General features: G+C 41.3%; 1 protein-coding gene across 9 annotated transcripts; it reads right to left on the minus strand.

Moving 5' to 3' along the window:
* Positions 1-11: 11 nt before the first annotated feature.
* ZMYM4 (zinc finger MYM-type containing 4) lies at positions 12-27,985 on the minus strand. 9 transcript variants are annotated; one of them, XM_039733748.1, is made up of 29 exons: positions 26,076-27,985; positions 25,008-25,050; positions 24,079-24,606; positions 22,473-22,540; positions 21,733-21,903; positions 18,991-19,069; positions 18,024-18,276; positions 17,274-17,448; positions 16,952-17,164; positions 14,840-14,990; positions 14,059-14,174; positions 13,668-13,940; positions 13,024-13,174; positions 12,590-12,762; positions 12,343-12,493; positions 11,137-11,277; positions 10,809-10,846; positions 9,478-9,622; positions 9,179-9,303; positions 8,672-8,843; positions 8,036-8,089; positions 7,740-7,919; positions 7,114-7,208; positions 6,812-6,983; positions 5,869-6,020; positions 5,625-5,736; positions 4,302-4,550; positions 3,305-3,434; positions 1,552-1,759 (listed from the first exon to the last, which is right to left on the minus strand). In XM_039733748.1, the coding sequence occupies exons 1-29, from the start codon at positions 26,100-26,102 to the stop codon at positions 1,552-1,554; spliced, it is 4,545 nt and encodes a 1,514-aa protein (XP_039589682.1). In that variant the 5' UTR covers positions 26,103-27,985. The 9 variants fall into 9 exon arrangements, with proteins under 9 accessions (XP_039589683.1, XP_039589682.1, XP_039589688.1 ...); XM_039733749.1 differs by lacking the exon at positions 26,076-27,985 and having other exon boundaries at positions 12-1,759; positions 25,008-25,099; XM_039733754.1 differs by lacking the exon at positions 26,076-27,985 and having other exon boundaries at positions 24,490-24,606; positions 25,008-25,099.

The following is a 27,985-nucleotide window of genomic DNA, read 5'->3' on the forward strand; positions in this document are numbered from 1 at the left end:
GGCTTTGGTCAGACAGAATCAGGGGCAGGTTTTACTTTTCACATAATTTTCTGTATTAAAAAATACATCAGTGAAATCTGTTACAGGCAGGGACAGGACTACCGAGTACACAACGTCAATAGACTACTTTCTGATTTTATTTTTGTTAAATTACTTTTGTAACTGCTAAAAAAATAATAATAAAAAAAACAACCAACCAAAACAAAACAAAAAACCTGAAATATTATTCAAGGCTGTTGATTTTCATCTCTTGAAATTTTAGTGACAAGCTCAAATATCAGACCCTTGTTACAGAAGATGGATAACTGACCAGAGCTAGATAAAAACCATACAATTCTCCTCTTCAAAAATAGCTTGGGTTTCCAATGAATTTGTGGCCAGTGGTCATCAGAAACACACACCTAGAGCTTGAGAAAAGAGAGATACAGACAGTACCTGATAATGTCCTGTCCTCTAAACACCACATGGGAGCTTTACTCTTCCAAAAGACTCAGTAACAGCCAAGCCTTAAAAAAAAATCTCTTTCAATTTCCAACACTATGACTAAATCTCTTTGGGTGGGGTGGGATAAAAACACACATGGTCATTTTTCTACCACAGTTCTGTTCTCAGAAGTAATACTGCATCCTTTGTACAACACTCTGCCCGTGTTGCAAAGGTGGAAAGAGAAAGAGTGTGTGTGTATTCCTGTTTGAAATGACAAAGCCCTCTCTAGATTTGCCTTAAAAAAGAATCAAAACCATAGGAGCAGGGAAAGAGGAGAAAGGAAAGCTGCCTTAAGGGAAATGAACTTTCCACGCACCACAGTATTGGCTGGGTTATATGGACAGACTGCAGAGCTACTGGGCTGGGAAAGGAATTCTGCACAGAGCCCAGGACATCCCCTCCTGGACATTCCCCAAAGGTCACTCGGAAGCTTGACCTAGAGCACCTCTTCCAACAGAGCCAGGGTTGGAGCCCGGCCTCGTGTGACCAGTTAACAGCAGCCAGAGTTGTCCCTTGGGATGGCCAGTGGCTCCTGCCTTCCTAACATTTGATCCCAGTTTCCAAAAAAAAAAATTATAAAGGTGTAGGTGTAGGTGTATTTATAACGGAAGGTGTCTGCTTGTCTAAAGCTCACCCCTTTCTCTTGAGTCCTCTGGAAGAGCTCAAGGATCTCCACGTGTTCCTTGGCAGCAGGCTGGGAAGTCACCTGAGCCACAATCTAGCTCTCCATGCCCACCAGTGTGAGGGTAGATTTTACACAACCATTTTCCTTAAAAATATCTCACAACTTTTAAAAATCCTAAACAGATAAAGGATTTCTGCACCAATCCAATGGGTGAGTTCCATTTGGATTTGTTCTGAGGATTGATCAGTGCTGCAGGACGTTGGGATTTGCAGCTTACACAGCTTGCTTCCTTCCAGTTCCAGTTTGTACATCCACTGTGGTACAAAATCTGCCTGTAGGTGACATTATCTTGGCTTATTTGATACACATTTTCCAAAGGCTGGACGTATTCACATTTTGGTGCTTCTGATGTGTATTCAAAGTAAAATACCCCGCTGCAGTTAGTCTGATAACTCAATATCAGAGTCCTCTGATTTGACTTTGGCAAGTTCTTCGTGTACCTCCCTCACCATAAGAATCCTTGTTAACATGATGTCCAAGGTTCCTGGGTCTATTGGCAATGTGGAATACCAAATGGGGCTGTTGGGAACACAGGAGCGCTCGGGCTGCAGGTAGAACACATCACTCCTCTGCTTCACGCTTTCAGAGCTGCCAGGGCAAAGGAAACAAGGTTTAGGAACATCAGGCTGCATTTAAAATCTTACCAACAGTTTAAAGAAAGAGTCAGCAAAGAAATCAGAGTTACATTGGCATGGCAACACTGTCTCCCCCTTCCTAGAGGGAACAGTTAAGTTCTTTCCAGGTCACTCAGCATTAGTTGCTTATAAAGAAACAAAGAAAATCAAAGTAATTTCTTTGCAGCAGTGCTTCTTCAGTGTCATCCAATTAATGGTAGAGTGATAAATGCATTTGACATACAATCTCTGAGGGAAACTGGTTCTGGGATTCCAGAATTGCTGGAAATGGCTCAAGGCTTAGACTGGATATGGGTGAAAATTTCTTCACTGAAAGGGTTGTGCAGCCCTGGCAAGTGGTGGAGTCCCTGTCCCTGGAGGGATTTAACAGCCATGTGGATGTGGCACTTGGGGACATGGCTTGTAGTGCCCTTGGCAGTGCTGGGGGAACAGCTGAATTTGATGAGGGGTTAGAGGAGTTTTTGAACCTAAATGATTCTAAGGTGGTGTTTAAGAGTGAGTAAAACCAAATCCCAGCTTGCCTGACCATGCTGCAATGCTGAGCCCATCTCTCTGAAAGGCTGACTGACTCCAAGGCAGCTTCCAGGCTCTGCTAGGGTTCCAAGTCCCTCCTGCCTGGTTTGGGGATAATCACACCAAAACAGCAAAGGGAATTTGTACTGCTGCCTGCCCCTCTGCAGGGACTCAGCTATGAAATATGATGGGGAGCAGGAAAATGCTTTCCCAGCCCATAAACAATCAAAAGCTTCTAATAATGTGCCAGTGAAGACAAGGAATGTAAGAAGAGGGAGAGAAGGAATCTGGACAGCTGCATGCCTGTCTGTGCCTCAGTAATGGGATATTTGCAGTAAGCTCAGGAGGTACATTTCTGAGGGTGATTTATTGAGTTTCAGCTGACACTAATGAGATGCTGTTTCATTCTGCATGTGTATTTTCTTTGAAGAGAGAAGAACATCATCTTCCACCTGCTCAAGGATCTAACTGAAGTTTATATAGAAACAGGAAAGAAAAATGATTTATATCTCTGTCCTTGCTACCCAACTCCTAAACACAAGTTAATCTCACATCTCTCAGCAGGCAAAATTTATCAGGATTTTTACCTAATTCACTCTTCTACACTCTTTCACAAGGAACATGATATTCCTTGGGTGTTACTTATAATCTCACAACAAGGATGGTGTATGGGAATTAAGGGAGATGAGAATGCCATGGGCACTGTAGTAATGTAAAAGAATTTATTTATTTAAAGATGTATTTATTTAAAATGCATCTCTCTCTGTAACTCTGTTCTTGACTCAACATCAGTAACAAACAAAAAAAAAAGCTGTTTGGGGGTCTCACAGCAGTGCTGCTGTTGGAATTCCTGTTCTGTTCCCACTGAGGGATTGGGAACTGGGGAGAGGAACCACAGCACAGGCACAGAAGGTCTGAGTGGGCTCCTTGCCCCAGTGCCTGTTCTAATCTACACACAGACCAAAACTCAAGTTCTGTCACTTACCATTTTGATAAGTAGAATTCATAGAGTCGGACTGGGCACCGGAGGGGGTTATCTGTGTTTTCAGCCATCTCCACTGCTGTTGGAACCTCCTCATCTTCACTGCGTTTCCTTTTGCCTACTGATAATTTATCTGGACACACAAAAATGGCACCACAGTTCAGTGAAAAGAGCACCTTCAGAAACAAGGCCGGGTGTCCCAGCCCAGCAGCCAGTGGTGACTGCATCACCCAAACCCACTCCTTGAACTGTTCTGTCACGTGTCACCATCCAACCATGGTGTGATCTCTGGGTGGGCAAGGACTGCACATCCTACAGGCCAGGTCCACAGCCCATTCCTCATCTAGAAAACCCACAAGAGCTAGCAGGAAAATATGGAGCACATAATTTTACTTATTAAAGGTGAATTCATGTAATGCATTGCAACTGTGAACTGAAGAAGCCAAAAGGATCAAAGACTTCCCTTTCCCAAGTGCCAAAATTAACAGCAAAAATCTGTGTGTCTGTCTCTGAGTGCAAGCCCCATATTGTTGTTCTCCACTGGGGCTGCCTTGTCTGTTCCCCACACAGACCCAGGACAAATATGGGAATTAAAAAGGCGCAATAAAGGTCTGGACCTGCAAAACCCAAAATTATGAAGTGCTGAGAAAAGGACTTCAGTAAAGGCCTTTAACTCATGCAGTATTAATAGAGCTTTATGCAAGCTGAGGATGTTATGAAAGACTATTAAACAAATTTGTAGCCAAATCTGTGACACCTCCTTTGTAAGTTTTTCCTGGGTGCCTTGGCTCATTCAGAATTTCTCTTTAAAGCAGAGAAAAACACTGCAAATGTATTCAGGATAACAGCATATTCTTAGCTCTGCTTGCTGCAGAACATATTTCTCCCCAGTCCTTTTTAAAAGAGAAGCAGACAACACAAAATCACAGAATTCTCTGTTTCTGCAACTCAGACCACACAAATGTGACTGCCCAAACACCAAGGATCAGAGAGCACTCACCTGATTCTACCTCTTGTTTTTGAAAGGGTGGGAAAAAACGTAAATATGTCATCTTAGTATTATACTTCAGAGTCCGGGTGCGCCTCATAACGTGGGCAAAGGACAGTTTCAGGTGCTCACTGACATTCTTTAGTTGGAAGTATTTGGTGTTGAAGAACAGAAGAGTGTTCAACAAAACGATGGGGGAATATGCACCCAGCTGCTTACATTCCCACAAGTGTTCCTCTTCAATTCTTGAGAACATATAACCTACAAAGAATGGGCAAAGAAAAAATAAAATAGTTATTTATGCATATAAATTCTCTTTCAGATAATCTCTATTAATGAACCACATGTCAAATCAAATTCACACCTATCATCAGCAACTGTAATCCAATAAAACCAGAATATTCATGCACAAACGTAAGAGGGAGCATGGAGAACCAAGCTGTGGAACAGCATGATCTTCCAATACCTGAAGAGAAGTATAAAAAGGAACTGCAAACACCAGCAGATTCTCACTAAGTTCTAATTTCACTCTGTTAAACCACAGTCAGCCAACTGCAACCATGTGTAATTCCTACAACGTGAAGTATGAGTTTAAAATGTCCCATTTTGTGCATAAATTGCCCATTGTGATTATCCTAAATCAGGAAAGGGAGATGTGGGGGCTTAGAAGAAATTTGTTGTAAAAAAAATCACTGTGTGCAGCAAACTATAGGTAAATGGATTATTTCTGTGTTAAATAAAAAGTTCATTTTTCTAAATGAAAAGGTGGTTGTGGAGTTGCCAACATTATTCAAATTTCACTGATCCTCTAAAGATGTTGTGTGCTCATAGGGCTGGTGTCCAGCTCTATAAACCACATAATCAGGCTTGAAAACCAATTAAAAGTATCAGCAGAATTTGGGAAATCTGAATTTGGAGTTGAGACAATACTCAAGTGATTTGCTAATGTGATCCCCAAAATCACCAGGAGTATTTCCAGCACTAATAGGGAAATACCAGTGCAACTATACAGAGATTTTGCAGTACCTCATCTCAAATACAGTATTAAATTCTGGCTACTCGTATTAAAAAAGAGTTAAAATTTGAAGGAAGAAGAAAACTGATGTGTTGTTGAGTGCCAGAATGGAAATCCTTTCTTTCCAAAGACTGATCAGAGGCAAAGATATATTTAAGTGTAATCCTAACTGGTAGAAACAGACATAAAATCCATGGTGTAGAGAGGGAAGACTAATGTGAGAGCTTCAGATCACATTCTCTTCCTGGCCCTGAGAAAAGAAAATTAATTTATGATACAGCGTTATCATCCAGCTACATAAAACAAAAGAATTGCCCTACCATTTGGAAGAATTGTAGGTTCCCAGATTTTCAAAAGTTTTGTGAGTTCAATCATAAACCTGGAATAGGGCTCGGTGAAAATGTTATCTATTCTACCATTCTCAAACAGGTACTGCAAGAGAAAAAAAAACAGGAAGAAAAGCAGTTTATGATGATATAACATTGTAGAGAAGATACAGCACATCAAATTCTTTTCCTTTCTTATGTCCCAGTGGATTATGGGGCCAAAGGCTCCCAGAGTTACCTGCTGAATTCCAAGGCACAAGTATAAGATGCTGTCAGGGTCGTATTTTTCTCCGTTTGGTCTCCGCACCTCTTGAATAAACTGGCACAAGCCAAAACTCAGCTCAGCAAATGTGCATGAGAGAATGTCCTCCTTGAGCTTCACAGGATGAACTGGGCCAGAGGAAATGATCAGAAAAATTAATTCAGCACATTAACTCTTCCCACATTCCTTATTATTTCATGCAGGCAGAATTCCCAAATTCCTGTCTCATGCATTAATTACTCTGTATGACTAAATGGAGAACTCTTTCCTATCTGTTGGCTGAGAGCTGAATGATTTGGCCAATAAAACTCAGACCAGCTGCATGTGCAATCACGTAAAAAATCGTGTGTCACCCCCTTGAGACATGAGGTGTAATAAAGTTACTTTCAGGGAGGTTGCAGCACAGAATGGGCAGACTTTTGAAATGTTTCTTTCCAGCTGGGAAGCCTAGAAATAAGGTGTTAAGATTTTGATGTTGAATCAAATTTTTTACAGCAGACAAATACTTTGGGAATGTGCCAGCTACAGATAAAATGGATGGGGCCAAGTTGGTGTTGTCAACTTAGAATTATAGCCTGATATATCTGTAATTTCATGGTTCTATAATAGCTCAGAAAAGCTCTGCAGCTGCATAAAGCATCTGTGCTGCAAATGAAGAACTGCTGCATGCAAAGGAAGGCAAAGTGGAGATTTCTAACACTTTAAAGACTTTTTTAAAGGAAACAGATCAATTAAGAATGTAATAGCTATGATTTTTAAATGCATGGAAAGATGCAAGAGAGAATTCTATAAAATCTGTCTTCTACTAATGGGCATTGCAAAACTCAGTGGCATCTAATCCTAATTTTTACTTGAACAATGAATCAAGCCAAGTGCTCTTCAACTAAGTATTTCTATTTCCACTGAGAGACAAATTTACCTGAAAACTTCAGGTCCCCTTGCTCCTCCTGTGCATTTTTCCATTGGACCCAGTTTTTCCAGGCATTTACCCCATACATGTACTTCAGGGTCATCCCAGAAACAGAGCAGCCAGGGTAGGAGCCCTGCATCAGACTCCGGGGCTCCACAGCAACCACAGACTTCTTCCGTCCCTACAGGCAAGCAACGACATCCAAACAAAGCAGATTTCATCAGCTCCTCATCCCTGGATGGCTAAATTAGGGCACATAATGTTGTTATTTCAAAATGTCAGGGATTTGTGTTCCAGGAGTACTTCCTTACCCTTCTTTTTGGCTGGGGGAAGCCATCCCTGTGTCTCCGTCTTGCCCGTGAACGTGAATGCAAACCCGGTCCTTTACTGAGAGGGTCAAATGAGTCTGAAGTCAAATCAACACCATGAAGAGTTTAATCACATGATTTAGCAGCCCAGGTAGAAGTGTCACTGTCACTGAGATACTATGGAACACCTTACAGCTGACAATCACACCTGTATATTCAAGTCATCCTGACATTTGACTAATTTAGCAATCTGTGCACTTGCTGTATAAGGATAGTAAATTCTCAATAGGACAAAAAAGCCCCCAAAACAGTGGGTGTGTTTATTCAGGCAAATATCTTAGCAACCACTCCACATGGATTATATCCAGGGACACAGAAGTGATGAATTGAAAGGAGGTAAGCAAGAACTTCCTGCTACTCCTGTCAGGGGTTCTGCAGAGTGCTGTCTTTGAAAACAGCAGTAATATTCTAAAAATAGTAATATTTTGTAGATGTGATCAACTATTGCAGCTTTAAACATCCACTGTCACTACATGAAAATGCACAAGCAGGCTGCTGGGACAATGTTCATGCAGAAAATTGTGTGTGCTTTTATAAAACAATAAGTTTTTTCTTTACATGACACTGACCTGATGGGAAATCTGCCTCCAGGTCCTGTTCCACATCACCTTTGGAGAACTGCTTGAGTTCTGGATCAGGTTCTGGCAGGGCATTGGATCGTAAGGCGTAGTGATTCAACTCCTCCTCCCAGCTGTGTGGGGTGGACACTGCTTCTGACTCCAGATCTCCACTGTACGTGCTGCCCTGGTCTGCAACGAGAGGGACCACAAGGACCATGTGCTACAGGAAAGGCAGAACCAGGAGTTTGCAAGAAAAGATGCAGCAGGATCAAAATCCATTTGTAAAATAAAGAAATCTGACTGACCTTTCTCAAATATCTTGGGGTCCAGGAAGAGCTCGTGCTCGGATGTTTGAGATCCTTTAGAAAAAGAAAGAAATCTGTATCTACACATGACTGACAGTTTGCACAACCAATATAAAATACTTTGAACAGCAAAAACCCATGTATTAGGTCATAACATGAACAGACATGCTGTGCCTTCTCCTCCACTGGAGCTCCCCTAGCAGCTTTCTACCTTGGTCATGCTATTGCAGGGGAAACAGAAATCACAGCTAACGTAGGTTTGCTTTTCTAAAGGCTTCCATCCCTCCCTGTTTGTTATTTGAGTCATCTATAGACCAGTAGATATTTTGTTTATCTCTTTCCAGCTTGTTTCACTTTCATTACATGGATTGGTCACTCTCTAACAAACTCTGACCTGCCTCACCCTTCAAGAATCCTTCGTAAAAAAATGATAGGAAAATTTTCTTTTAAGGCAGCTGCTCTGTCTTCTTGATTTTGACTCTTCCTTCTAACACATGATGTACTGATCTGGAGGTTTCTAGCTGTCCCTGTCACCACAAGTCAAATCAGCATCTAGAATCAGGGAAAGGGAAATTTCTGTGGTGAGAGGACCTTCACCTGGCTGCATTTCACATCCTTTTTAAAGTCACCACCTACCACCATGAGAGTGTGTTTTTTCTCTCTCTGCATCTTCTGCGATCATTTCTGCCATCTGAAGGAGATCAGCTTCAAATGGATTAATGGAAATCTTCTCCTTGTTTTCCTGAATGTTTTCAATGATCTTATCAGCATTATCCGGGGTGGTTGGGATGAGCATGGGAACTGGGACCTATGGAACATGTGGAAAATATCAGAACATACTCAGGGGTGAAGGGAAACAGCAAATACACCAGGCAGGTCCCTCCCATTTAACCTTATGTATACTTTAGGACTACTAAAATGAAGTTAAAAATAACTCCAGACTGGACAGCTCCCTACAATTTGGTAGTTTTGTGTGATAATGTTTAATCAAATGTGATGTAATAAGGAGAGAAATGGCTTCAAAGACTCCAAATACCATTTGCATGACCAGACACAGCACCCAGTGACACAGTGCTGGGTGTGCTGGATGCAAAACAAGCCTGTAAACCATTGCTTTCTGTAGTGAACTGCAGCATAACTTACAGGGACTGGCATTCCCAGGGGAACTGGTGTGTACTGGGTGTAGAGGTGGAGGGGCACTGGCACAAACACTGGTACAGGAACAGGTACCACAATGATCTGGGGCTGAGGAGGTGCTTCTTCTCCTTCTGTTATACCAAAAACACAACAGACCAAAAATTGTTGGAAAATACCATACAACAACCTGAAAACTAGTTAAGGTTTAATAATACATTCAAAAATATTCTCTGCTACCTAAATCATGCATGACTCTCAACTGCAGTACAGACAATTCCAACAGGGGCAGGAGATCAGACACCCACCTGTCTGGCATTCTTTGTTTTGTGTGTGAGGTTTGCAGGAGGTGGCCTTAGTCTGGGTGATTGGCTTACACAATAAAGCTTTGTTTTTCAGAAGCCTGGGTGGTTTTGATGATGGGAGCTTTAGGGCATCTGTCTGGGTACTTGCCTGTTTGGAAAACACAAATGAGGGTCCAGTCAGTATTGGTTTGAAAGGTAACATCAGACTAGAGTTTGTGCTATACTATGGGAAGCTGAACAATTTAAAATTGTATTTGCTGATAAAAATGGTCATTTAAAAACTACTGCAAAATAAGCTTGCTTATTTGGTGCTTTCTAGTCTCCATCTCAATTTACTTTGATCCAACAATAATGTTGTTTAAAGCTAATTCTGCTAATAAAGCTTATTTTGTTAACAGTGCAGTGAACAAATCTGCAAGAATATTTTGTTTCTGTCGTCAAATAACTGCTATAAACTTTTGACCTTGGAATTTTATTGATGGCAGAGATATAAAGAGAAATTATGTTAAGATACTTTTGATGACTAAAAGTCTGGCTGATAGAGACACAAATAAAACTGAGTAAACTAATGTGAAACCACTGAAAACAAATAAATGTAAAAAATGAACAGCAATGCTGGCAGCAGCAGCATCATTTCCTGATACACACAGACTGACTATTCATGCTTGTACTAATGTCCTGCTAACTGTAATTTTCAGTCATGCATTCAAATAACAGGATCTATTTCAAGAGGGAAAACTCATACTCTAATCCATAAGTGACACTCCAGCTAAAAGCAAAGCTGTCAGTCTTCCAGAACCTAAAGCTACATAAAAACATCTCTGTGTTTTAGGAGAGTTGCAAGATGTTACACCACACACCTCAAAGAGCTCAGGAACATGAACTCTCTGAGTTATCCCCAGGTAAGTGGTGACAGTGGCTCCCCACAGCTCTGTCACCACACTGCCAGGGAGTGGGGAAGGAAAATGAAGCTGCAGGAGCTTGGTCATGTCAGTCCCAGCAGCCCAGGCTGGTTCTTTTGCTATCCTATCCCACTTCTGGACACAAAAGGCAGCCTCAAGTGCAGAAGTCATACATGAATTACTTGGGAACTACAGACACCTCAAGAGCTACAATCTGACAAATTTTGCCTTAAAATATCCAAATCTGTCAGTGGACACAAGACTTTTGTACCATCTAAGTTCTATCCATTTTTTAAAAAGCATCTGCAAGCTGGATGAATTTTAAATCCTCATCAAAAATTAGTTACAAAATGATAGTGCCAAACTCTTGGATACTTTAATTGTTATTGATACAATCTGGGCAAAACTGAAAAAGTCTCTTGTAAAACTTACATCTCCTATTGTTTTTGCTGTCACAGTAGGAACTGCACCTGTGAAGGAAAAAAACCATACAATAACATGTCTACTTATCATCAAGAACAATAATCCATATTCTGCCAAGGTCAAGAAAAAGAATTCAAATTAAAACTCATTCCCTGATGTATGTACATAAATTTAAGTCATTATTTATACCTAGATAAAGGAAGGACAAAAGCAATCATCTGCAGTGATGTGAAGCATAATGAAGAAGTGGCCCTTGTTCTCAGCAAAATCCCTGAGCAAATATAAATGTTCAGGAATAGAGATGTAAAAGTACAGGCATCGTATTCAGCTGCCTTACCCTGTAAAACATTGTTGGAGTTAACAGTAGGCTGGGCAGCTGGGGTGCTTGCAAGGGACACCACGTTTGCTATGACAGGGGTTGAGTCCTTTCTTAAAGAAGGAGGGCCTGAGGAGGAGGCTGGTGCCATGGAAAGGTTTGCTGGACACAGTGGACAGAAGAAAATGAGAAGAAGCAGTAAGATAATTGAGAAAAAAAAGCATTTCTGAAACAACACCCACCCTTCAGATCTGTCTCCAGATGAAAGAGGCTGCTGTGTGAGAAGGGATGTAGGTGTCAAGTTGCAGCATTTCAGTTTAAACAGGAGCTAGTTCCACAAGCAAATCAAGAAAGAAGGGAAAAGAGCTCCCACCAATGTAAGCAGCAGATTGCACCAAATTGAAACAATGTGCACCAAGCTGAACATGGCCTGGTGCACACTAAAAACTCCCAGTTAATATTTTATTGGTTTTGGGTATCCTGCTCTTGCAGCCACTCTGTGGGAAATGATGCCCTTCTTTAGGAGCAGTGATATTCCTGCTTTTTCTCTCCCTTTCTCTTCCTGTCTTTGAGGGTCTTTCATCTCTTTGTGTCTCATTCCCTACAGAAACTCATAGTTCCTGTTCCTGTGGGCTTCATTCCTGCCCTCATTCCCATTTCACCTGCTCAAGGAAACAGCTACAGCACCTGTACACCTTGGGATTGACATTTCCCAAGAGTCAACACTTAATGACACAGAAATGGAGAGTCTTCATATATCTATAGTCTGCACAGAAGTGGCTGGTTTAAGTGCATATACAGGAGTCTGTATTTAAAACCATTAAGTCTACTAATTTCACCCCTTGATTGCTAAAAGAATATCAATGTTCTACCATATCTTCTTGGTGTTATGAAGACAAGCTAGATATTTAACATGTCTGCACTACATATCACTGTGTTTTACCCCAAGGAAACAGGCCTTTGTTTCGTGGAAGTGACTGAAAGCAAGTGCTTTTGCTTCATCTTCTTTAAAATTTGTTTGGTACATGAAGCAATTGCATTTCATACCTACAGAAGTTTAAATGGTCTGAAGTAAGAGTGATCTAAACCAGAACCCACTCAACAGCAACAGACAAGCTCCCCAGGAGAAGACAGATCTTAAAGAGTTCACTGAAGTGAATTTGCAGATAAACATCCATCTCACTAGCCCACCCATCAAAAGGCAACACCATCCCCAGCCTGCTTTACCTGTGTTGTTTGGGAGTGAAGGGTCAGGAGCACCTTGCTGTTTACAGAACAACAGAATACAGAGCAGATTGCAAAAATGCTTCATCTCCCCTTGCCATTTTATGGACTCGTTGAGTTTACCTTGTCTCTTACAACCATCACACTTTGCCATCTAGGAAAACAAAGTTTGGGAGAAATTGAACACATCTGGAAACATCAACAAGGGGTATAGGTATAAAAACCTAGAGGATGTGAGGATATAGCTTACCTGGTAAAACAAAACAGTGAATTTAGACATGCACTCCTCTGAGCAAAATTCCTCCGTTTTTCCCCCAAAGTGATTCTGGACCAGTTTGGGGGAAGTTTGTAAACAGTAACTGCACATTTTACAGTGGTTTCCCCAACGCTTAGACAAGTCGTGTTTATAGAGCAGTTTACAAACTAAAAGAAAACAGCAAAAACATTCTTTAATACAAATAGGACAACCCCTCAGCACTACTAATTCCTGTATTAAGTGATGTCTGCAATAATTCATTGAAACATACCATTAAAATATAAAGTGTGAACAGGATTCTGTGTTCCTAAACCTAAAAAACAGATTCCTAACTTAAAAATATTAGATTTCTTTTAGTATTACTGATAATTTTTAGGCAAAACACTCGTGATTTGATTTCTTTGAGGCAGGGTTTTGCCCTTTCTTACCTTCACTACAGAATGATTTATCTATGCCTGAGACTCTCACTGTCTCCTTGATAATTTTCTCAAACCTGCAGTATTCACACAAGGCCGTCATATTGCCCTTCTTCTTATACTCATCACAGCAGGTCTTCCCACAGAACTGGAACATTTTACCCTGCAACACAGCCAGAATGTTTTGGTTTCAGTGTTTGAATGACTCACATCCTAGATAATACATTTAAATTGTTAACAGAAAAACAGAAGAGTATTTATTCCCTTAGAAATCAGCAACAGAGCACTGGCAGCTGAGTCTCCCCATTTAGTTTTATAATAAAACAAAATTTCTTGCAGAAAGCCCTCACCAATGTTCTTTGTCCTTGGATTAAAAGGTGCATCCCTGGGTCCAAGAGACAGGGATGTGTTTATTTAGACAGGCAATTATTTGGATTGGGGCTTTTTTCTGAGTTCTTTTTTTCCTGGTTTTATGACCATAGAGATAGTATCAGTATTAATCTGATATTGGTTAAAACAAATCAGTTTCAAAACCCTCCACAGCAGGTCTTTGCAAGCAACAAAGCAGTACTGACAGACCAATGCACATAAACTACAATTTTTTGGGCTTCTGTTGTGAAAAAAAAAAAAGCTTGGAAAGCCCTGATCTTTATTACCTTGTAGTCAAGCAGTTCTGGTTTGGTGGCAAATGATCTGTTACAGTGCTGACACTTGATTTTCACAACAGAACGGGTAAAGGTGACCTGCTGGCACTGGGCAGCCAACCTCTGGAGCCCTGCTGCAGCTGGGGTGCTCGTGGAGCTGGGGGACACAGTTGAGGTGGTGCCAGTGGCTGAGACCACTGTCCCCGAGGAGATGCTCACAATGACCTGGCCCTGAGACAGGGGCACCACCGAGGAGTTCAGTCCTGCAGGCTTGTTGAACAGATTCTGTGGGAAAGCAAACAGACAGGCTTTACTTTACAGGGTTACACCTTGCACCTGGGTATTTCCACCATCAATTTAGCATTCTGTTAATTCAGCTAAGAAGAAATCCTAGATGTCACACCTGAAAAGCTACTACACAATTGTAGCTGCAAAAATTGCGTATGCTCCCATCTGACATAGCCAAGTGATACTGAGGGTTTGCTGAGGTTTTACAGCTGTTGCACTGAACTTGAACACCTGAGGGTGAAACAGAGAAGAAAAAGTGATTTATGCAACATCAAGTTGTATTGCAGCTAATTTTGCACCGTGCATACAAAAACAGAGTCTGAATGATGAGCCAAGGCACAGACAGAAGCCCAAGATGATGTTTCCACAGATTCAGAAGCAGACACTGCAGCTGCTGTGCCTGTTGCTTGCCAGAAATTTAATTAATCTCCCAGTATCCCTAGGATGTCAGTAAGCATTTTTCTATTTCCACATGAAAAATAGCTGAAAATGTTTGCCTAGCTCCATGCAACACTGGGCAGAGGTAATAAAGCTGATCACCCCAGGGAACCAGGGCCAGGAGAGTCCCAGCAGTGGCATGGCACATGTCCACACAAGAGGTTTGTCTAGCTGGGAAACCCACCAGCTGCACTTGCAAGAGCAAAAAAAAAAAAAGAAAATAGATTGGTTATCATGTGGAGTTCCCTAAAACCAAAACTGAAATAGCTGTACTGTCACTGCTACATTTACCTACAAAAGAATGCCCTTTCATTCCCATCTCAGCACTTCCCTTCAAAAAAAAAAAAATAGTTCCCACCCTCCCAAAATAAGAATAAGCCTTAATTTCCAAGACAAATAAAGTTGGGATATGAGCCACAGGAAATGAAGTTTCTATAGAAATAAAAGGATAACCTTACCTGAAGAAGTGACCATTTTTACTCTGTATGCTGACAAACAGTTAACAGAACAAAACAGTTCCATCTTCCCCAAGTTATTTGTGCCCTCCACCATCTCAGCTGAAGATCTCAGAGATTTACACAGTGTGCAGGGTGTAATTTTAGCTGACTTCTGTGGAAACAGGGAAATTGCTTGTTCATTTGAAACTTGGCATTTTTTATTAACCTGGAAATTGTCACTAGTATATAAAATATTTATAAAACGTGCTGGTGTGCTTGAAACAGCACTTGTTTTATAGCTGTGTTATTTATAGTGCAGATTCATTGATCTGAGCTGTGGTTTGAGCACCTTCCCAGGCCACTTTAACCAGTACCAATCTGGGTACTGCAAACACTCCCACAGGTCCTAGCACAGATCAGAACCTTGTACCAGACAACTTCCAACACACTGCTGAGGGGATTGATATTTTGCTTATGGTTTTGAATGCATCAGCTGTACAGATAAACAATATTCCCACTGAAGAGATGAGGAAACAAAGAACAGGGAGAAGCAGGTCCCCTGATGATGTTTGATAGTAAAATGGGAAAGAGATCCACCTGCTTGTAATAATCACAGTTTTCAGTGTGTGGTCTACAAACTTCTTTGAAGAGAGATACAGGAAAAAGCCTGATTGTCACAGACACATTTTCTGTGTTTAAGGTTTTTTTAAAAGGTATTTAAGTTTGGAAAAAACTTTGAGAATTTGTGCATCAGATTATTTTAGTATGACAGCCTTAAAAATGCTCTTTGTTCTATCACTAGCTATTCCAGCTCTTCACAGCACAGAACAGAATACAAGATTTTAGGGATTTAAAAACACCCACAAACCTCCAGAAACTATCAGAATGTACCTGACAATTGAGCTGAATACTGTTTAAAAATCAATTAAAAATAGATTTGACTTAACCTTATAAGCTTTGAACATACTGTATTTTCAAGAGAACTATCACATATGGGGTTTTGATGTGTGATATAAAAGCAGCATGAAAATGTTTCCAGCTTATTTAATTTTATCTCCAGATTTGTTTCAGAGGAAAACTAATTCTGAAGGTAATTTTCTGGATGAAATACATTTTGTAATTTTTTTAATTTTAATTCATTAGGCCTTTCTTGACCTAAGTGGCCTGGATAATGGGACAGCAGAGTCAAGCCATAAAATGAAGTTCCATTCTTTTATCAGAGGGCAATTTTGCCTAAAGTAATTGCATTAGAATAAATAATTCAAAAATAATTAAGCTATTATAATAAATTAAGGTTCTCTTAAATGCCCAGGTCTTCAATAATCAAAAATAAATATGAAAAGTTTAAAAGTTAAAATCATAATTATCAACTAATTATTACTTTTCCTTTCCACTTAATTCAAAGGCTACAATTTAGTAAGGAATACTCTTCATGGAGCATCTCAAGGCTGAAAACAGCCACAGGAGGCTGCTACTGGGAGGTCCCACCGTGTCTTCTCCCACACTGGAATTCTCTCATGGCTGGTCCAGTGGAGAGGAAAAAACAGAGCAACATGTTTGGGCAAAGATTAAGCAGCAAATTATCATCCCTGGAAGTGTTCAAAATCCACTTTGACCTGTGACACTTTGTGATATGGTTTGGTGGGCTCTGGGTATTTGGTTGAAGGTTGGACTTGATGATCTTGGAGGGCTTTTCCAACCTTACTGATTCTCTTATTCTTGAAATGACAAAAGCACTTACTTTAGACCAATAGAGTAACTGAAATAATCAACCAGTAAAATGGATGTTTCTTAAAATATCTAAAATCTAATAAAAAAATTAGATGGATTCTATTTTTAGTATTTTGTCCAAATACAGAATCATGGAATCCCAGAATGTTTTGGGTTGGAAGGGACCTTAAAGCCCACCCTGTTCCACCTCCTGTCATGGGCAGAGACAACTTCCACTATCCCAGGTTGCTCCAAGGCCCATCAAACCTAGCCTTGGACACTTCAAGGGATGGGGCAGCCACAGCTTCTCTGGGCACCCTGTGCCAGGCCCTCCCCACCCTCACAGAGAAGAACTTCCCAATGTCCATCTAAGCCTCTCCTCTAGCAATGAGAACCCATTCCCCCTTGTCCCATCACATCTACCTGCTTGTAACCTGTCACACAGACGGAACTGCAGAACTTTTTGGACTGTCCCTCTATCTGCAGGATGTGACACTGGCCAGAGGCACTGTAGCAGTATCCTCCACAGTATTCACAGCAGTTCATGGTCAGGTTGTTGGCCGAGCGGAACTGCGAGAAGCAGGCGTCGCTGCAGAGCTTGTGCACCACGTTCTGGTAATTCACCTCGTGCCTGATCTGCAAGGACAGGAATATGCAGCAAGGACAGGAAGAATGTTTGTGTTCATCTCAGAGACAGCAAGTTGTGCTGAGCTAAAGAAATTCAAATGAGGGAATTGGCAATTACCACTGCGTTCTTCTGGCACATGCTGCACTTGCTGGAAATGCTGTTGGTGTGGATAGTGACAATGGGTTTCCTTTTCAGTTCATATGTGGACAGACAAGACTGGCTGCAGAAATCCTTACTGAAGTCTGTGTTGTCAAACTGGGCAGTGATTACGTCCTTTGGATTTAGAATTTCTCTATGGAAAAAGAAAAACAAACACAGAGATAAAGGATTAATGTGAGTTTCATGTCAACTTGCTGTTCTTGCTTATTCTGGAGACTAAACATTCTCCAGGAGAGGGTGGATCCATTTAATTGAAACCTTGAATACATTAACTCACCCATGTTTTACTGCATTTTAGGGATTCATAAATCTATTTTTCTTTAGAAGAAGTAATGCATAAAATACTTTTTAAAAATGTACTCTTGTTAATAATTTTGAGAGTGCAATGACATTTTGAAATGGCAGGCAGATGCTGGACATTTTCAAACACAGTTTTTCATATTTGGCTCATTTAAATCAAAAAAGGAGAAGATGCATTCTGCACTACAGAGGCTTTTAAATCTATGTGTGTTTAAAACCCAATTAAGGAAATGGAACTGCAAGCAGACAGACCAATTAACAAAGAACAGCATCAGCCACCAATTTTTGAAGGGAAGCATAAGAGGAGCAGCACTACCAACACAGAGAGGGGCACAAGAACAGAACTGAAGCCTTTCATTATCTGCTCGAATATCAATTATTAGTAGAAAAATGAAAGCACTGTCCTACTTTGAGCAGCTGGAGCAGGTTTTCTTGGTAGAAGCTGGTGGGCGAGAAGCTGGAATGGTGTATCCAGTGAGGCACAGTGTGGAGCAGAAGAGCTGGGTTGAGCCTTTCCTCTGGTAGGCAGTTTGCCCCTTCTGCAGGATTTTTTTACAGCCAGAACAGGAAACCCGAACAGCTGTGCTTGGAACTGAGGGTAGCATTTTACTCATGCCAGAGGATGCCACAGCAGGCTGGAAACCTGATGACAGCTGTGGAACTAAAAAAAAACCACACAGAGAAAACACAGAGTAAGTGTCACAGATCCATTACAAAGAGCTCACTGGGTGCAGGGGCGAGCACAAGGCTCATAGCTTTATTTGGGTTGTCAGGGTCTAGAGGAGAATCAAATAGCAGATGAACTCTCCACAAATACATGCCCTGTGCTGGTTTTCTGCATAGCAGATTTTTATAATTACTCTGAAGATGGAGAATGCACTTTTAACATCCCTTTGATGGAATCACGGAATGGTTTAGGTGGGAAGGGACTTTAAAGATGATCCCATTCTACCCCCTGGCAAGAGCAGGGACACCTTCCACTATCCCAAGTTGCTCCAAGCCCCAATGTCCAACCTGGTCTTGGACACTTCCAGGGATCCAGGGGCAGCCACAGCTTTTCTGGGCAACCTGTGCCAGGGTCTCCCCACCCTCAAAGGGGAGCAATTGTTTTCTAAGACCTAATCTAATTCTGCCCTCCTTCAGCTGAAAAATATCTAACACATTCAGTTCTCCTATGCATTTCACATTCAATTTTCCTATGCCTCAAAATCACAATTATTTTATAATCTCAATTTCTTTCTCTCTAAACCAAACTAGTTCTTCATTCCTACTGGAATCAGACACAGCAAACAAAATGCAGAGTGACCTGCAAGACTATTTGCAAAGATGACACATTTTACAGATTTAAATGAAATTAGTCTTGCCTATTCCTTACCAAGAGGATTGCCACTGACTGAAAATACAGCACTGATTTTCAGCTCCCCTTCCTGAGATTTTGGCTGTTGGCCGTACTCCTAAAACAAAGGGAAAGGAAAAGGAGAACAAATACACACATGTAATAACAGGTTACATGATTCCATTCTTTCACAACGCTGCATTGAGCCTCAGGGAAGAGTGGGTGTCCTAAGCCTGCTCCAAAGGCTGGGTGACAAGTGAGCACCACACACAGCTCCTGCTCAGAGCTCCACAGCAAACCACACCTGAGGGGGCACAAATGGACAGGTGGGGCTGCCTGGTGCATCCCCCTCTCCAGCTGCACTCCAAGACACCTCAGAATTCAGCCAAAGCTTAAAGAAATCTCTGCTTTCCATTCCAACCTTCCAGCTGGAAGTGCAGCCCTTAGCCCTGTTCTGGGAAAGAAGTTTTACCTTCACATAAAGGAGGATAGCAATGAAATAGAGCTGGGACCTGGTGGAGGAGCATTCTGTATGGATCAGGAGTTAGGACCTTGGAGCAGACCAAGGCTGGCACCACCAGGGCCAGACCACCACAGTCCCAGCTCCAGCACGAGGGGAATCACCTCACATTTGCTACAGCATGAGAAAATCCCTGGGCAGCTGCTGGTGGAATAGCTGACATGCTATAAATGACTGGCTTAGTCCCCAGCAGCTATTCACACTGACAGCACACTTCCTGCCCCTGCTCTCCCTAGAAATCTGAGCCAGAAAGCAGCTTGGAACACTCCACATGTAAATCTTAATAGGCTGAATAGCATAATCTCTTGGAACTACAGAGATGATAAGATTTAGCCTACTTACAGTGGTTTGGGAGTAGTGAGGCATGATGTCATGTTATGACTGAGCTAAATTCACAGTTGCTGCCTGGCTGCCAGGGAAACCAATTCAGAATCCCTAAGCAAAAGGAAGCTCTCCCTTCCCAGTGGCAGTGAGATGCTCCCCCAGCTTCTGCCAGCTCCCAAAATCCCACAACAACCTCCACTGAGCACGTGCTCAAACTGAGCACTCCTCTCACTCCTGTGGGAAAATTGGAAGTTTCTATACTAGACAACCAAACTATTTTTCAACATGTTTCCCAGGAGACAGGCAGTGGTATTCCTTGACCATGTGAACAATCAGACTGAAACAATCAAATCTCAGGCTGAGAAGCTCGAAGCTGGCTATGGGCATGCTGTGATGAGATTCTTAAGCACCATTTTTATTATTTAAAAATTAATCATTTGCAGACATACAATTTTTAAGCACTTTAACTGTAATTGTATCATTAGTCAAGAGTAGGAAAAGAAATGGAGGCAAATCCTGACATCAACTGTGCATGATCAAGCAGTTTCACAGCAGCTTAACAGTGCTGAAAGCCAAAAGCCTTCAGCTCCAACTATTGGTTACAGCAAGAAATGCTCTTATCTTTCAGGAAATATTTAAAAAAAATTCCATAAAATCCCCCCCATAGTAATTCCAATCTAAAGCAAAACAAAATGAACTCAGTTCTCCTACTTTTCCAGTATCAGGCAGAGTTGATAATCACAGGATTTTACTCCAGGAAGGAATTTTTTGAACCATACGATATTTGACATTTAAATTCTTCAAGTCTTCATTTTTACTTATTAATATGATCTTTGATAACCACAGACATCTCGCCTTGCATTCCACACAAATCCACACAGCAGATGCCATCTTGGGAGGACAAAAGAAGAGACAGATTTAACTAATCTACACGTGGTTTGACATTCTACAGGTTCAAGGAAAAATAAACCCAAACAATCCCACAGAGACTGAACAAATCAGAAGGACAGTAAAATCTGAAGTTGCAAATATTTTACTTATTAAATTGAGAGCATTATGGGAAAAGAAGAAAAAGTGCTGGGAAGACAGGCCCGGAAAGCAGAGGAGGTTCAGCAGAAGGACAAAGACTGATGCTAAAAACTAACACCTGCACAGGAACACCAACACTCCCGTGTTGGCACAAAGGGATGCATCATTTTGGGAAGTTCTGCACACCTTTAACATATAAAATCTGCTATGTAACCTAGATATGAGCAGTGGGGAGACAGGAATTGCAGCACAGCTCGTTGCCTGGTGTCACACAGTGGCACAGAGATTGGCTGGAGCTCAGCAATCCTGGCCCCAGCACTGGTCAGTTCATAGGTCACACCTTCCCCAGGCTGCAATTACTCAGTTTTACCTGTATCATCATAAAAAGTGTCAGTCCTGAATGAGAAAGTCACTTAAACACATATTTAAATTGACTTCACTGATGTGTAAGTACTTCAATATTTTGCTAAGTGCTTTAAGTGTTAATTTAAAACAAGAACAAACTACTGTGCTTGCAAAGGCAGCTTTTAAGAAGGAAGTAGCAGCAATAGCTGCTTTAATTCATATCTCTAATTGTGACCACTCATAAGTTATTTAACAAAATGTGATTTACAGTTTATTTCCTAGTTAGATAAGGTGTCTATGTTGTTACAGATTTAGTTACAGAAGTTTTAGAGCACTTGGCTTTGTTTCTAACTGAAAAGAAAAACATTTTCAGAGACAAGGTAACAAGACATCAAAAAGTTGAGGGGGGTGGTTTCATAGTAGTGTAAGAGGGAAAAATCCTTCTACTAAACTATGTTCTTCAAGTTAAATTTCGGCCAACAAACCAAATAAATGGCTGAATTTTTGTTCAGCTTAAGCGGTCAGCTGTCAGACCAAAATGAGAAATGCAATGGGAAACTTACCTCAGAATTACCAGGTTCATCTTTAATTTTGTCTAATAGTCCCTGCTGTGGGGCCATAGCTTTAGCATATTCGTCATCCAAAGGCTCCTTCTTAATTCTAATATTTGGTGCAAAGGAATTCCCCAGCTCTTGTCCAATAGATTCCTTACTAGAAAATAGGTAGCTAGACTCCTGAAACAATAATATGAAAAAGAATTCACCCTCCTGCATCTGCCATGAGGAGTTGGGCTGCTGCCAAGGGGAGTTTGTGCTGCAGACCAAGAGATTTGGGTCCTGCCAAGGTGGGAGAAATGCTGGGCAGCAGCTGCTGCCTCAACCTCCCTGCAGCCCCCTCTCTCATCCCACCCCCAATGCTTTCCACTCCTTTGGCCAAAGCAGAAGACACCCAGCTCTGTGAGTTGGTTGTTTGGGAGTGTCTCCTGTGGATACAGCTGTTCCCTGGCTCATGTGGAAAAAAAAAAGCAGCAGGTCAGGTGGATGCATCCAGCTGTAGGTTCGGCTCACCGGTCACTCCAACCATGCTGAACAGGAAAGTGGCTACCAAAAGAATCCTCAATCCAAAGAGAGGCTCAGGAAAATTTTACAAAATTATATGTACTGTTTAAGTAGCAAAGATGTCTAAGAGTCAGAAGATCAGTTTCCTTAACACTCAAATTTACACTCAAATACAAAATACGTATTTTGAATTATTCCAGCATATTGCTGCACTTGCAAAAGTGGTTGAAAGATCTATAGCTTACCCTGAAGTTAGTTTCTGGAGTTTGTGGCGCTAACTGCGTCCGTAATGTTTCTTCTACTTGATTATGAACTGAGGAAAACATATACATTAAATAGAAATGAATACAGGTTCCAATGCATTTCCTTTAAAACTATCAGAGTCTCATCGTGCTCCCCAACCCCAGTGTCTGACAGCACCTCACCACTATTACACTACTCCCTTTCTCCTCCCTGTAGGTAAGCTGGTAATCCCTAAAGAGAATTGACTCTTTTTTAATTATTCTATTGGATCATTATTTTCCCATTCCAGCAAAATAGTTGCAAACTTCCGACACAAATTCTTCGTTCAGAATTTTCCACACCTCAGCAGGTTCTGAACTCCCCTGTTTTGACATTTAAATCAAAAAATACTTTTCAGAGCAACATCTTCCAGCTTTTTCTTTGCTGTTCTGTTCTTTTGCCTTTTCCCCTCTTCTCAGGAAATAGCATCTTCTGCTTTTTTAGAATATATCATTTAAAAACTTTGGATTTGCCTAGATACTGGATGCTACCATGAGCATTTATCATTCTGGTTCCAACTACTGACTACTTTACCTGATCTTTTAACTGTAGGTGTGTACAACTTTCTGAAATACATCTTAGGTACAGAAACATTCTTCCCTTGACTTCTAACTGAAAGTAAAAGTAGAGATACATCTGTAACTTTTCTTTATTTTCAAAGATATCTTTATTGTTTCTCTATCATTGGTGCCACCTGGAAGCACTGATTTTAAGATGCTGTTGTTGAACATAGAAAGTTTAAACCTGAGAACTGCAAGCTGTGAATGTGAACAAGCAGCCAGGAGTCCCTCACGTGCTGGCTCACCCTCCCTCTGCTGAATGAGATTAAACCATCCTGCTTGGTTATTCTTAACTCCTTCATTCACTGTTCTGCTGTAACTTTCAGAGCTTGGGAAGACAAAAATAAGTGTGTGGGCATCAAGATTATGGAGACTGTCAAATGAGAAAGGGATTTTAGGCATCTTTGGTTCTTTCCATGTTGGCTGGATGAAGTCCAAGACACAAGCATTTGAGGAAGAAGGGGAGCAGTCTCCCAGGAAAAGCAGATTTCAAGCTATGTTCTGGCTTAGTTCCTGCAGACACTAACTCCTTTCTAGCAAGCCTTTCCCTGATAATATCAAATCCACACTGCTTTAAATGCCTAGGCATTAGTGAAGAATTGATGCTTTGCTGGAAAAATCTTTACTGGCCATCAACTTAACCTAAACTTCATCACCTTTTCTTTTAAGAAGCTCCATGGTCTATAAAAAACAGTGAGAAAAACCAAAAGGAAGCTTGAATTGTCACCCAGCTTGGTTTAGGAAACCACAACAACAAAGGACATGTTGAGGCTCTGTAACAAGCTGTGGAGGATGAGACCTCCCTGACACTGCCAAGCCCTGTGCAAATCCTCCTCCTAACACAGAGTTCATTGGATTTCAGGGTTCTTCATAAAATGTTCCCCTAGACACAGCTCTGCCTGTTCTCTTCAACAAGGTGATGATTTTAATAATTAGCCCTATTGCTGATTTCTCTCTAGTTCTTTCTTCCTCTTTGCTGGGCAGCCAGATCTATGATGTCAACAGTTACCTGCTTTGTCAAGAAAACTGCTTTTCAATCTAGAATCCATATTTTTAGGGATTTTTTCCAACCGTTTTTCACGTTCTTGAAAATGTCCTTCTCTATTCTTGTCCTTTGCTGAAAAAGTCTCTTTGCCATTATCTCGTGTTATGCTAAAATCTTTTCGAAGTGATTTAAATACAGGGCCCTGCTCAAAGGGGGAAGTGAGATCCTTCTGGATAGCATTCTGAACCTGAATTTCTTTTTCACTGTCCAGTTCATGATCTGGAACTCTCTTGCCCTCTTCCAGACGATCTTCATCAGGAATTGCTGAAGAAAGAGTGTCTTTTGGAGCGAAATTCTGATCATCTTCGTTGTCACTCCCAACAACAGGTATGCCTGCAAGATCCCCAGAGTTCAGAAAATAATCATGATCATCACCCTGCAGGGAGTTCTCAGCTCCTGCTCGGTTGGGTACTCCGTAAGACAAGCTGTCCAGGGCGGGTGTCAAGTTGTGCTCAGCGTCCTCAGACATCTCTGCATCCAGAATTTCACCACCTAAGGAGAAAAAAAATCCCAGTGAACTGTCGGAAAATTGACCGATTTCATGTGTAACAAAGGAGAAGTGTGAGTGTCCTAATCTGGCTGATGCTGCAATTCCTTGAATATTCTCAGCCTTCTCAGGCCATCGTTACTGTGAAAATATTGCTGACATAGAAATGGTTCAGTCCCCCTCACCACTCTGAAGCAGAAGCTGAACTGAGTAAAACTAACCAAAGAAAGAAAAAAAACATTAATTTCCATTCACCTCACTTGTAGCACTTGTGGAGAAGGCAATGCAGGAGGGAATGAGCAGGAAGGGCTGGGATGAGGGCAAGGCAGTCTTGTTCAGCAGCAATGACACTTCCAAGAAAGGCTTTGTGAAACTATGACATTAGAGAATAAATAGAAATACTTACATTTTTCTGTAATATCAAATACCGCATCAGATTTATCTTCAAACTGTAAAAAAGGAAAGCACTGTGTCATTGTCTTGGTCAGCTGCCATGTACTTTGCTAAAAAGTATGTGATCAAAACCAAGCAGAAGGATCACAATTCCTCCTCCTCCTCCTTCCTTCCTTGCCCCAAGCAAATTTTTATGAATTAAGACTGTTACATCACTGAGAAGCCACAGTGATGAGCCTAATGAGTTCAGAATACATAGAAAAGGCACACAAGGAAAATTTAGAAATAGTGCTGCTTCCCAGAGGAGTGAGGAAAGGGAATGTCAATTTTCTTTACAACCTGGGATACCAGTACCAGGTCAAGGCCACAGATTCTGCCCTGATACTCCATGAGCCTTCATTCCCTCTGAACTTCATAAATGAAAACCAGCAGCATGGGCAGCTCCCACTGCCAGGGGATGCACGGGCCCAAAGTTTCAGCTGTCTTACAGGGAATTTTCCCCTTTCCAGGATCAGGGAAATGCAATGCTTAACTTCCCAACACAGCAAGTGTCAGTGTGAGCATAAGCACAGAAGACCCAGATGCTGACTGAGTGCAGACAAACATCTGTCTGCATTAAACATCCTCTGACAGATGTTGAAGTTGTTGGCGTGCGTGGATGGTGCCTGGAGAAGGATAATTAAAGTTTCCTTCAGAATGTCCAACTCATTAGCAGCCTTCTTTTCTGCCCAAGAGATACCAGTAATTCATTTAAGCCCTCTCTCCTTTCTCTGTGTTGCCAGCTCTACACTTCTTTCCTTGTAGATCCTGCTCACACTGCAATTCTTAAGCCATCTTAGGGAAAGTAATGGGATTTGATAGCAAAGGGATGAGCCCTAATTTCATTTAACTCAAGTCATTTAGTTGATAAATCCGGTATTTCTCAGGACTGTGATGGGAGCTATCAGTTTGGTAGCAGGCAGCTCTAGGAAAGGATGAAAACAGACTATCCCAGAGTTCATTTGATGGCAAAATGTCCCTTTCCAATACCACTTGCAGGTCTGCAAAGACAAGGTAGCTCCTTCAGCTTAACTGGACACACATGGAATAATGAGGACATGTCCAGCATGGCATCAAGTCAGTTGGATACTGCACCAGAACTTTCTAGTTTCTCTGAGTAGACACTTGAGGCTGGAAAAGTAAAACAGAACCAAAACAAAACAAAAAAAGGTTACAGTTCCACAAGCTGATGCAAGTCTTCTCCATGTAATTATTTACAGGGAAAGAGTAAGGAAACTTTTTTCCTTTTTTCAGGAAGGTTTGCAAGGCCTGAGCTCTGCTCCTGCTGCAATGATCTCAGGAGTGTCTGGAAGAGGGAAGTTTAATGTTGATCTAGAAGCCCATTAACAGTCAACTAAGCTTACACAGGTGTAAAACTAATCCCCATAAATACTGGATATACCAAGTGCTCATACAAGCTGCTGAGGACAGGGACAGCAAGGGTGGGCTGCTTTTAGAGAAGAACATGGAAAGGAACTTGCTGCCATTTGATAATAATATCAGAGCATGAAGTTTTAGGAGGCAAAAACAATAGCCTAGGTCCTTGACTCTACACTGACCTTTTTGGATCCTTTTTTGCTTCCTGTGAGGAATTCTCTATCCTCTCCAAAAATGTCACAACAGAATTTGATGGTAGGATGAAGGGAATTTTCAGTTGAGATGAAGCATGAGCTCATCCTTTTCTCAGAGCAGATTTGGATCAAAGTAGTTCTTTAACTCTTTTGAGACCCATAGAACCCGAGGGGAAATATTCCAAGTCCTACACAACCCTGGCTGCCTTACTCTAGGTATCCCTTCTCCTCTTCTGGTGGTAACAAATCTTTTGCCAGCAGCTGACAACCCCAGGAATGCTGGTACTACCAAGGGATACATGTTGCAGTGTGCATCTCTCCAACTGTTTCATCCAAAGAAACACTAACAGGCAAGTCAGCACAAGGGGCCACCTGCAAGAGCAGGAGGGACTCCCATAAACTTTATGGAGAAGCTGGAAAACATTTACAATCTACCTGGAAAAAACCCAAGACACTTCCCAAACACAAGGTCAGCCTAGGGAAAAAAACAACCCTGTTTTGTTTCTTCACTCATTATTTTGTGAGATCATCTTGGATATCTTCTTCTTTCCAAATGTTTTTGAGTACAGAGGAAGATCTGTGTCTGTGGTCAAAAGCTTTCCCTGAAGATATTTATAAACCAGGAACTCCAGCATCTGACAATACCAGCAGCCTTATCTAAGCCACCATCTAGTTTCTGACTGTGAACAGCATCAGAACTCCCACATAGTGTAAATTTAAAGGGAGAAAACCAGGGAAAGTGTTGGGATGATTGTGTGTGTGTACACATATGTATCTACACACACATAAATATATATATATATCCCAAACAAATTACTCATTCTATAAATCTATAACTGGACTGTCCCTGAAATTAGAGTTTATACATATTTTCTCTGCATTAATGTGGGATATTCTCTCAGTTATACACTTCTAGTCCCTTCCCCAATGTCACTGCAGTCTTGTTTAATGTCATCTCAGGAGGAAATCTTGTGTATCACCCATTACAAAAATGTATCACTTTAATAAATCATGGACATTAGCTTTTAACTGGATCACAGTCTTGTATCACCCAAAAGTGAACAACACCCAACTTACTATTTCTACATTATTCTATTACAGTTCTGCAAGGCAATTCCCTCTCTCCAGTCCTCATGCTTCCTCCTTTCATCACTGCTTTTATTTCTTCTGCTCAGATTTTTTAAGATTTAGTGAGAAGTGGAGCAAAAGTACTTGAGGGGCAAACATGGAACTGATGGCATTTCCTCTGGGTCACTTTTGCCAGATTTAAGAAGAAAGGTTCCTCAACATCCCACATTAAGTCTTTGATAAAAGACTTTCCTACAAAAGGAAAGTCTCAGGAACAGAGTTTTCTGTTCAAATATCAAGGCTTCAACTCAGT

Source organism: Passer montanus, unplaced genomic scaffold (assembly GCF_014805655.1).
Source record: "Passer montanus isolate IOZ18808 unplaced genomic scaffold, ASM1480565v1 scaffold89, whole genome shotgun sequence".
Lineage (NCBI taxonomy): Eukaryota > Metazoa > Chordata > Aves > Passeriformes > Passeridae > Passer > Passer montanus.